We start from the raw sequence: 11,862 nt of genomic DNA on the forward strand, positions 1-11,862 counted from the left end.
ATCCTAGAATTAAGACATTCAAGAGTGACCATCCCTGTAAGTTAAAAGGCTGTACAATTTACATTTCGCAGAATAGCACAGCATTTCATAAACTTTACTGTGGGAAATATGTCGATATGTTTCACTTTGCTGCCATATGGCTGTCATTTATATTTACAATTATCTTATCCAAACAAATGACTCATTTACCTCATTTACCTAGCTCTTATCAAGTTATACATGACAGTAAATAGAGAATGGTGTTATTTCTAACGGAAAAAACAAACTACTTGGAACCGCTAGGTTCGTTAGACCTTATTCATGGTTTCCTTGCGCGTAAAGGTGGTGGAATTCTGAGGGAATTAAGTAAAGGTCAGAATACAGCATATCTGTAGACACACCTCAGCCACACCTTAATTTACTCGATCTCAACCCAAAATGCTATTCTCATGCTTAAATTCAAGGTCAGAATATGCATAGAGAGAAAAGTGCATAAAAAGGGAATTATGTTCCATTTATGCGGGCTTAACTTGGGTTGGAATCAGGCCCATAGTGAACCATAGTTTATGGTTCACCATAAACATGCAACATGCACAAAGATAATATTTCTGATAATTCTGGATCTTATTTTGACAGGTTGCACATCAAAATATAAATCATGCATTCCCTGAATATGTTATATGAAATAGCTTACTTTGACTTATAAACTACCATCTCAGTTGTCTTACTTAGCACTGGGGGAAAAAAGTCTAGAGCCCTGCCACTAATGTAAAGTAACTGTCAGAGTTCAACAGTAAATTGGCCCACATAGTATACTAAAGGCATAGAAATTGTAAATGACTTGGTAATAGGAAATACAATTACTTACATGACAGAATTAAAAAGCCATTTTGGACTGACCATTGTAGACATTTTCAAATACATACAATTTGAAAGTTTTATATCACCAAATATCAACCTGAAATCTTTTGGACATCAGAGCAATGTTGAGGGAATCCTATTTGAGTCAGAAAAGGATACTCATATGATAGGTAAGATATACAAAACCTTGCAGAAAGCCTATCCAATTGACAATCTCTTAGAACAAATAAACGATTGAAACCAAGAACTGAGATTGGCACAAGATGGAGTGTTGGAACCTAAATTACAGTTAACAACAATGTATGCTTAATCCAGTATAAACTAATGTATAGAATGTATTATACAAGAGACAAAATTCAAACATCGTAGAGTCATGTCTTAAGTGTAAAACTAACACTTGACTCAATAATGAATGCATAGCCGCTGGAAGGAAGGGTGCTGAGGGTGCTGCAGCATCCCATGATAAATAACAATTAAAGAATACATGTTTAATGTAAAATGTAGAATAAAATAAACTCACTAAATTAGTGCATTAGGCCTTTATTACTCCTGTATGAGCAGAGGGCACTCCTTCCCGCAGCTATGCCCCCATCAGATTCTCTTTGCTCTCACTTTGTCAGGCTGGGGCAAAGTGGAAAACTGTGGCCCTTCTGTCAGGGAAGAGCAACAGCGCCCTCTTCTGGCTCATCAGTCTTATCGTGACTTACTTTATGACTTTGAACTGTTTGTCTCTTATACTTCGCCGTAGAAAAGACGTGTAAACACAGAAGATTACAAAACTGTTCCAGAATTCCACCAGTTCAACTCTTTGAGGGTCGGGGATCTCGTTCTCGCTACATTTTATTTTGTTGATTAGCCTAACATGGTTGTTGGAGGCGCATGACACAGAACCTTCCCTTGCTAGAAAAGCTTGAAATCTAGTTCAGACTGCTAAAAAGACAGACGTCAGACGTTGATCACATTCACTTGACAGGAGCTTGTCGTCTAACTTTAGCGGGTAATGATTTATCAGATTAGATGGCTTTTGATTGACAAAATGTTTAAAGTGTTTTTGTTTTCATGATAGCTAGCTAGCTACCGACACCCCAAGGGTAAAGTACACACAACTAGCTAACTAATTGGCTTGCTTGCTATTCAAGCAGGGGATTTAGATGTTATTACCTGATAAGTAATAAGTTACTCTCGTTGCAAACCTAGCTAGCTAGTTACAGTAATGGTATTGCTTGCCTTTGACTTTATGCATAATTCATGTAAAGAGCTATGCTAGCTAAATAGTTAGCTGTTGTTGAGATTCTCAACTGTTGCTTCCTTGAATTGAGCTATTTAGCTAGCTATTGGTAATTCATTCTTATCATTTAACCTTTGCCAGTTAGATTGCTACTTGTGGTGTGAACAGATCCTCGTAGAGATATCTCATCAGATGGATGTATTTTCTTGTCTTCTTTGCAGGCATGGAGGAAGCCAGTCAAGATGCCTTTGACAGAGCCAGGCTGCAGGTGATCAAAGACGGCTATGAGAAGGCCTTTGAGTGCATCAACAGGGGCCTGACCGAGGATGAAGCTGGCCACAAGGCCCAGGCCCTGGCCCAGTACACACAGGGACGCCAACACCTCCTCAGGGCCATCAGTGTGCCCTCACAGGGGCATGAGTGTGTGGGGTGCTCCTGGGAGTCAGCCCGCCAGATGCAGCACAAGATGCAGGAGACTCTGAACAACATCACCACTCGATTGGCGGTCCTAGAGACCAGCCCAGACCCTGAGTTCCCACCACCTCTAGATGCCTCTAATGGAGTCCCCGGGACAGCATCTAACTCAAACCTCTACCCCAAACTGGAGAAGGAGAAACCAGAGCGGCCGTCTCCACCCAAGCTGCTGATGACTAACCGCCAAGGTGGAGCTGTGGGAGGCAGTGTGTTTCCCTCCTTGCCTCTTTCTCCCACTAGACAGTCTGTGGTGCCTGGCGAGCTGCCCCCAGCCTACTCTTCCCAGGCGGCTGACGGCCACCTGACTATCTCCTACGGGACAGAGTCTGGAGAAATGTCGCTGGTGGGAGAGGAGTTCTACAGCCTCATGTCCCCCTCTCCCCCCTCTCCTCATAGCCTGGGGGAGGATGGAGAGGAACTCTTCTTCCTGCCTCACGGGGTACAGATATTCTTTGTCACACCTGACGGCCAGGTCAGTGCTCCCTCCTACCCAGGGTACCTGCGGATGGTCAAGTTCACCAGCCAGCAGTCAGAGAGAGTGCCCAACCGGCCCCCAGCCTTCCTGCAGGTAAGAGGGATGTGGGGGGATGGGGTGATGAATTCTAGTCACTGTCTACTGTGGGTGTTGCCATTTACAGTGCCCTCAATATAGTGTCAACACTTATTGTATCTCAGCATTTCAGTGTATGATGAAATCACAGGGTTCTTGGTATTTGTTTCTTTGATCTCTCTCTGTATCCGTTGTGCACTCTAACACAATTTTATCATAAGTTATTTGCTCTGCCTCTGCTCATAAACTCCCTGTCATACAGAGGTGTGTGTGTGTGTGTGTGTGTGTGTGTGTGTGTGTGTGGTTGGTGTTTAGAATAGGATTGGGCTCGTGTATATGTGGGGTAGGCTAACTAATGATCTGTGTCCTACATCATGTGATTAGTGACTCAGTGGCCCTAATCCCAGGCAGGAGTTCTCTGTGATGTCATGGTGGGAAACCCCAGTGGCCACTCTGTCAGGTTTACAGATATCTGTGTCACAACTAGTTACAGCAAAGAGACAGACAGGGTGTTGAATCTTCCCTGTGTTTCCTGTATGTAGGAATGTAGGCCTAGTTGAGCCAGATTATAGGGGAACGGTTTCCCTCTTTGGTTTCCCCGTCCCTGTGGTGTCATGACAAGACAGCAGCAGCATAGAGCCAGAGGTCTGTCTGCTGCCTGCCACATGGACAGAATATTACACCAGCACCACTAGTCTTTGAACAGAGCCTGAGATCGATAACACAATCACACAGACACACACAAACACCCCACGCTGTGTGTCTGAAGTGAGTAGGTCAGTGGAGAAGGTTGTCCCCTCCTCAGTAATACTGTCCCCATGCTTTCCACACCTCAGCACTGGACCGACTCAGACTAAAGGACTAAGGTGACTGAATGGCCCGTTGATGCACTGTAGAATTACATGGCAGAACGTTTATGTCAGACCGTAGTATTTAGCACACATGCACCTGAAGTGTGTAAACATGTACTGAGACTGGTGATAAGATAAGGAAATGGAAATAATACAACTCTTATTAATGTTTCACCAAGGCCTGAATATAATCAACAGCTGTATGGCTATATGGGAGTGTCAGAGATAGTAACAGCCCACTTGATGTGTTTGTCTTCACAGTGAGTTAACAGTACTGTATCATGGAGTTGGGGTGGGTTGGGGTCGACTTGTCATTGTGGAATATCCCAGTAAACCTGGTCTGGGGAAGGGGGTTAGGTTAGTCGTTCCGTATAAACTCCCTGTACTGTCTTGTGTGATTGGCTGTACTGTTGATGTGTTCCAGGTGTGTGATTGGCTGTACTGTTGATGTGTTCCAGGTGTGTGATTGGCTGTACTGTTTATGTGTTCCAGGTGTATGATTGGCTGTACTGTTGATGTGTTCCAGGTGTGTGATGGGTTATACTGTTGATGTATTCCAGGTGTGTGATTGGCTGTACTGTTGATGTATTCCAGGTGTGTGATTGGCTGTACTGTTGATGTGTTCCAGGTGTGTGATTGGCTGTATTGTTGACGTGTTCCAGGTGTGTGATGGGTTATACTGTTGATGTGTTCCAGGTGTGTGATGGGTTATACTGTTGATGTGTTCCAGGTGTGATGGGTTATACTGTTGATATATTCCAGGTGTGTGATTGGCTGTACTGTTGATGTGTTCCAGGTGTGTGATGGGTTATACTGTTGATGTGTTCCAGGTGTGTGATGGGTTATACTGTTGATGTGTTCCAGGTGTGTGATGGGTTATACTGTTGATGTATTCCAGGTGTGTGATTGGCTGTACCCGCTGATGGCCACTGACTCCCCCGTCCTGCTGTGTAACACAGGGGTGTTCATGTTCCCCGACATGATGGCGTCTGCCCCGGGGTCCTACGTGGGCGTTGTACTGTCCTCTGAACTGTCTATAGAAGACAGACAGCTGTTCCAGGACCTGCTGTCCCAGATGACAGACCTCCGGGTGCAGGTGAGCTGCTGAGGCTGTGTTTCAAATGGCGCTCTATTCCCTATATAGTGCACTACATTTGACCATGGTCCGTAGGGTCCTGCTCTCTGACTGGCTCATATGAAGGTGTCTGGTGGTCCAAGGAATAGTAATAGAATATTAGTAATAGAATTATAAATCTGTCTCTCTGCCCGATGCATTTTTGCTGATTTCAGGTGTATTTGAGTCATTGTCACACCACACCATGACACGTTACCTTGTGCAGAAGGTTATATGGACTTTGGATGAAAAGAATGACAGGGTTGCCTACATCCATTCTTAATCAGCAGTTCAGATTCAGAAACAGCGACAGTTTGACGTCATTCCCAAGTGTTGTTCTGTGTTCTCTTATTTCCCAGACAATGATCCCAGTGGAATGTAAGATTCAAATTAGGGATTTATCCCAAAATGGAACCCTATTTTCTGCATAGTGCCCTACCTTTGAACAGAGCCTGGTCAAAATAGTGGACAGCATACGGAATAGTGGTCCATTTCGGACAGCCTAGATTTAACGCAGTAGTAGATTAACATGAGCTATTCTGCTCTCTCTAGCCTCAATAACGATTCAGTCTGATTGGTCAATATTTGATTGGTCCATATTTCTGATGTTACTAATGATGTAAATGCTGCTCTATTCTGGTGTGAAAATGACTGCTTGCTGCTGTAAGGCGCTCTACTTCACCTGTGGGTCTTGGGCCTTCTCAATGTCTAGGGCAGATACTGAGGGTATAGGGCAGATACTGAGGGTATAGGGCAGATACTGAGGGTATAGGGCAGATACTGAGGGTATAGGGCAGACACTGTGGGTCGAGGAAGAAATGTCCATGTTTCCCAAATGGCACCCTATTCCCTACACAGCACACTACTTTTAACCAGAGCTCTATGGGACCTGGTCCCAAGTAGTGCACGATGTAGGATATTGGGTGCCATTTGGGATACATACACTAAAGGCTCTACTGCACTGCTTGCTCCCTGAATACGCCTGGCCTCAGCAGTTAGGGAATTTAGAACGTCAGGCAGATGAAGAGCATTAATGTGTGCTAATGCTCTTATCTGGCTAGAACACAACACGGCCTCAGTAGTCACTACAGTAATGGAGTCAGACGGGGGTTCTGTCTCCGAGCAACAGTATTCAGCCAGGTTTTAACTGAGGGCATGTTGTTGATAAACTACCTCTCACATGGACAGCTGCTTCTGGGATGGAATGCAATAAACAAGTAGGCGTTTCATGATCACATATTGAATATATGTACATTTAGGAGGTTGTGTCTTGTTGAGAATAGCAATTATGGTGTTAGAACAATGCCCCTCTGTCTGTTTTCCTCAAGCAAGGAGACATCTGAAATGTCTGGTGACTTTTTCTTTGTTTGGAGAAGAATGAGACGTTGTGATCAGGATGGGGATAGAGGGAGAAGTGGCACCCTAGGTTAGCAGGAGGCTACTACTAGGAGGTTACTATGATGTGACTAGGAGAGTTAGGATAAGGCACTTGAAGTTACCATGAGGCAGGGTCTACTAGGCTCCAGCTAGGCTATCCAGTCCTGTATTTGTTGTAAGAGGACCATGACAACGAAGCAGAGTTAATCAAACTTCTATGTTCTTCTGCCAATGCTGTACATGTACACCACCAGGTGTCATAAAACCGCTCTTTCAAAGCACCATATTAATACAAGTCCTGCTGCTGCTGCAGGCTCCAAATGAGGCAGCAGACAGCATCAACCTGAGCCAGAAGGTGTCCCTCGCTCCCCTCGAGGAAGAGGAGGCCCCAGCAGCAGCAGAGGAGGAGGAGAAGAACCTGCCAGAGTGGAGTGAGAAAGTGGCCAGCGGCATCCTCACAGGTCAGACCCAGGGCCCTAACCCCAACAACGCTAACCTTAACCAATGGCATCCTAACCCGAGGCTGTAGGGGTTACGGTTAGGGAATGTATGCTGTGTTTCACTCACACCTACTGTGTTTTTTTTCCATCCAGGGGCATCGTGGCTGAGCTGGGGCCTGGTGAAGGGGGCTGAGTTCACTGGCATAGCCATCCAGAAGGGGGCGTCCAAACTGCGGGAGCACATCACCCCAGAGGACAAGCCAGCCCACGTCAGCCCCTCTGTCTCCAAGGGATTGCATGTAGCCAAACAGGCCACCGGGGGCGCTGTCCGCGTCAGCCAGTTCCTTGGTGAGAAGCAGCTGAGTGTCTGATTCGTTCTGGTGTTGGAAGGAGTTGACTCTCTGATTGGTTCTGGTGTTGGAAGGAGTTGACTGTCTGATTGGTTGTGGTGTTGGAAGGAGTTGACTCTCTGATTGGTTCTGGTGTTGGAAGGAGTTGACTGTCTGATTGGTTGTGGTGTTGGAAGGAGTTGACTGTCTGATTGGTTCTGGTGTTGGAAGGAGTTGACTCTCTGATTGGTTCTGGTGTTGGAAGGAGTTGACTCTCTGATTGGTTTTGGTGTTGGAAGGAGTTGACTCTCTGATTGGTGTTGGAAGGAGTTGACTGTCTGATTGGTTGTGGATGGGTGTGTTGTGTTAGTAGTTGATGATTTGTATGGTGGTGTGTGTTGTGTTATGACGGATGTGTGTTGTGTTATGAGTGGTGTGTGTTATGAGTGGTGTGTGTTATGACTGGTTGTGTTATGATGGGATGTGTTTTGTGCTATGATGTTGTGTGTGTGTGTTGCGTTTGTAGTGGACTGTGTGTGGTGGTGTGTATTATGTTATGACGGGGTTCGTGTTGTGTTATGACGGGGTGTGTTTGTAGTGGACGGTGTGTGTATGGTGGCAGGGTGTGTGGGTAGAGAGCTAGCTCCCCACGTGAAGAAACATGGAGGCAAGTTGGTCCCGGAGTCCATGAAGAAAGACAAAGATGGACGATCCAACATTGATGGAGCCATGGTGGTGGCTGCTAGCGGAGTTCAAGGTACATGTGTACACCTGTCACTGTTGTGGTTGTTATAGTCACTAGACTACTCATTGTATAGGACAAGACAGAACAACACAAACGTTGGCCGTGCGCAGTAGATCACCTGCTGGCTGTCAACGAACAGTGGAGATTCAGGGGAAATGAATAGATAATGGCGGCCGATGTTTTATGGCCAGAGGCTATAGGACGGCCATCCGCTACTCATGGCCGTCGTTCCTATTGGTCTGTCTTGTCCTTAAGGATGGTTCACATGGATGATGTGCCCCCTATTCTACCAAGTGTCTAGTCATTGTTGTGGTTCCTGTCATCCTACCTGAAGGCTTCACTACCATGTGGACTGGCTTGGAAGTAGCAGCAAAGAACATCACCGTCTCTGTTGCCTCCGAAACCGTCAACACTGTCAAGCATAAGTAAGTCTTTCTCTGTACACTTCAACCAACGTGTTGTCTGTGCTCTTCTCATTCAACATGTCTGCGTCTCAAATGGCACTCGATGAGCCTATGGGTCCTGGTCAAAAGTAGTGCACTAAATAGGGAATGGGGTGCCATTTGAGACGCCTCCATGTCAAAATAAGTAAAGATGTTGTATTGCCACATACACCGGATAGGTGACGTGAAATGTGTTATTTTATAAGGTCAGACATAGTAGTGCGGCGCTCATGGAGCAAATTAGGGTTAAGTGCCTTGTTCAAGGGCACATGGACAGATTTTTCACCTTGTCTGCTTGGGTAATCGAACCAGGGGCCTTTCAGTTACTGACCCAACGCTCTAACCGCTAGGCTACCAGCCGAATGTGTTCTGTGCTCAGCTCATTCACCATGTCTGATTGGCAGTACTACTTGCTTGACTCTACATTTGCTCCTGTCCACCTAGCTCGGATGTGTATGTCTGTTATTTTGCTTTCTGGACCAGGATTTGCTGGACCAGGATTTGCTAGACCAGGTTTTGCTTGACCAGGTTTTGCTGGACCAGGTTTTGCTAGACCTGGTTTTGCTAAACCAGTTTTTTGCGTGTATCTTGCAAACACTCACTTGTGTTTATTAAGCAAAAAACAAGCAAGCACTTACTGTACATTTCCCTCTTCCACTTATTTTTCAGATTTAGGGGTCTACAAAACATCTTAGACCCTCCTAATGACAAGAAGACATGTATTTAAAGCCAGCCTTTAATGAACCCTCCTTAATAACGAGCAGCATGGCCAAGGCTTAGCCTCTGTTTCTAGGTGGTCTGAATGTAAAGCTGCTAGATTCACCTGTACTCTCTCAACAGGCTACTCTTCTATCCTACTGGGCTATGCTCCTGTAATTCAACATGTGGCTGACACTGATTTCTCTGGTGTCTAACTAACCAACTCTTTTTCCTGACTTTATTGAAAACAATATAACTATTTCTAATACATAATCATAGTATGAATTGATGCACTTATTGAATTGATGTGTATTATCTGTAGAAATAAGTGCAGTCACCAGCCCCACAATATAATCAGTTGTATATTTATAGATTTATGAATAGTCAGACAACTTGAATAATTCTGTTGAATTCATGATCTGCATGGGTGGGGGCTTTAATGCTAGTTGCATGTTGCTGTCCTTGCTGTTCCCTGTAATTGCCCTCCTTCCTGCAGCCCTCCCCCTCTCAACAGTTGGTTGTGTGTGATTATAAGGTATGGCGCTGCAGCCGGCCAGGCCACAGACCATGCTGTGAACTCAGCCATTAACATGGGTGTCACCGCCTTCAACATTGACAACCTGGGCATTAAAGCTGCGGTGAAGAAGACTGGCAAACAGACGGCCGTGGCCATCCTGGAGGACTACCAGCTACGGGACCCTAATACTAACCAGAAACAAGTAGAGAAACGGGACAAATAGGCCCCATCTGGGAACAAGTCTACGTCCCAAATGGCACCCTATTCCATATTGTCACTACTTTTGACCAGACAAAATATAGAGAATAGGGTGCAATTTGGGACAGTCAACACCTAACCCCATGACACTTACCATAGCCCTTACCCGCAGTGCACTGGTGTAGAAATGAGAGGTCTGGATAGGTGTAAGCAAATTGGCAACTTCTACCTGCATAGACTGTCAAAGGGAAAGGCTGAGGTACTACCATATTGATTAAACATATCCTATTCTTTCAGATCTACCCAAGTGCCTAGAGTAGAGGCTAGGTTTGCTTCCAAAATGGCACCCTATTCCTGATTTATAGTGCACTACAAAGGGAATTGGGTGCCATTTGGGATGCACCCCGTGTCCTCTTCCTCTCTTTCCTTTATGAGCTTTAATTACAACACGATTTGTATTCTTCTATAAAGAAATCTATCTATACATAAATGCTTTAGTTGACTAATAGCCTCTAGAAATGTTACTAGGGTTTGATACAACTGTTAAGCACTTTAATCTTCATAATGAACGGTATAATGACATTATAATGTCAAATATTATAGTAACTAAGATGGACGTTGTGTGTAGGTAGGCAGATGTATAATCGCTAAGTTATTTGTGTTCAATGTTGGTGAGAAGAGGACACCGGAATTTAAAAAGTCACGTAGGTGATATGAATATAAACTGAAAGCAGGATTCTTGTTTAAATTTCAGATGGAACTGTTTGTTTCAAGACTACTGCTGTTGACCTATTGTAGTAACAGTAGTATTACTGCAGTAGTACTGTAGTAATACTGTTCACAGTTAATGTATCTAGAAGTAAAGGTGTAACTGAGGTAGAGTTGCACAATTCTGGTAACTGTCCCAAAATCCCCAGGTTTTCCAGAAATTCTGGTTTTAGGAATCTGGATGTTCTGCTTATTCCCACCAAGTCTCTTTCCCCACCCGTAACCTGAGGCCTGCATTGGGTTCTGGGTTTCAAGATGAATTCACTCCTGATTCCTGGAAGTTCCAACCATGATTTCTGGAAAACCTGGGAATTTTGCAAAAGGGGAGGGGGAGAAACCCATCAGCATGCTAACTATGTGCTATAAGAATACATGTTTGGGTTCCTTTAATCAATTAAATAATGTTAATGTGTGAAACAAGACGAAACCCAAGCATGCACAGGAATAGTTATATAGCCGTTGAGGGTACTATATCAGATGGAACAGGGTTCTCTGAAGGTATACTCTTGTCATGTGACTTTGTAATGCAGAGGAAAGAGTCAATCCAAACGTAGAAGCAGTGGAGGTTTGAACTGGTTTGAGAATGGTTTATGGTTTGCTTAGTATGCCTTAATAACCAGTTACTACAGGCTGTATGCTACTGTAACCATAGGCCAATGCAGCCACCTTACAGATAGCAAGCCCACGCTACTGTATTGTCCCGTGGTCCAGTTCATTATCTTTGAGAATCTATAACCTATCCTTTCAACTTGGTATCTGATTATTACTTTTTAAAGCTGTGACATTAATTTTCTATGAAAGGACAAACAATTTTTTTTTTTCATGTGATGTAAAGAGAATCATATTCAATGTCATTAACATTTGGACAATTGTTTTTAACTATGACATCAAACAAATCCTTATGGAAAAATGACAGATATAAATACATTAACAGTTTCGGCACAATTTGAGTGTGTTATGATTAGTGTCGTCGTATATGTGTTATGTTGTCAACATACTGTATTTAACTTGTAATGCTGTCTACCATTCATTATTTACCTTGGGCTGATGTTTATTCAATGTGAATTGTCTTCAGTAATATTTCCCCTTCAGGGTTAAGTGAAGGCAAACTGTCTTTTTGTGTGAACTTGAAATCTCATGCAGTCATTAAATACACATCAGCATTCTCACAAAGTGGTTGTGATTTTCCGAATAATGGCTCTGTGCTTCTGTGGCCCTATGTGAACAAATAGTCACATGGTCTGATGATTAACCAAATATCTGATATGTAATAAAAAGCTATAGAAGAA

The 11,862-nt window shown here is 44.1% G+C and overlaps 1 protein-coding gene across 6 annotated transcripts; it reads left to right on the forward strand.

The window, feature by feature from the left end:
• The first annotated feature begins 1,511 nt into the window (after window positions 1-1,511).
• LOC139385576 (spartin-like) lies at window positions 1,512-11,862 on the forward strand. 6 transcript variants are annotated; one of them, XR_011628965.1, is made up of 10 exons: window positions 1,599-1,837; window positions 2,290-3,110; window positions 4,842-5,039; window positions 6,748-6,895; window positions 7,028-7,222; window positions 7,802-7,960; window positions 8,283-8,373; window positions 9,061-9,110; window positions 9,626-10,132; window positions 10,183-11,862. XR_011628965.1 is itself a non-coding variant. In XM_071130753.1 (9 exons), exons 2-9 carry the CDS (start codon window positions 2,292-2,294, stop codon window positions 9,664-9,666), a joined length of 1,701 nt encoding a protein of 566 aa, XP_070986854.1. In that variant the 5' UTR covers window positions 1,599-1,837; window positions 2,290-2,291; the 3' UTR covers window positions 9,667-11,862. The 6 variants fall into 6 exon arrangements, 5 of the variants coding, with proteins under 5 accessions (XP_070986853.1, XP_070986854.1, XP_070986855.1 ...); XM_071130753.1 differs by having other exon boundaries at window positions 9,626-11,862; XM_071130752.1 differs by lacking the exon at window positions 9,061-9,110 and having other exon boundaries at window positions 1,512-1,837; window positions 9,626-11,862.

Source organism: Oncorhynchus clarkii, chromosome 27 (assembly GCF_045791955.1).
Source record: "Oncorhynchus clarkii lewisi isolate Uvic-CL-2024 chromosome 27, UVic_Ocla_1.0, whole genome shotgun sequence".
NCBI classification, from domain to species: Eukaryota; Metazoa; Chordata; class Actinopteri; order Salmoniformes; family Salmonidae; genus Oncorhynchus; species Oncorhynchus clarkii.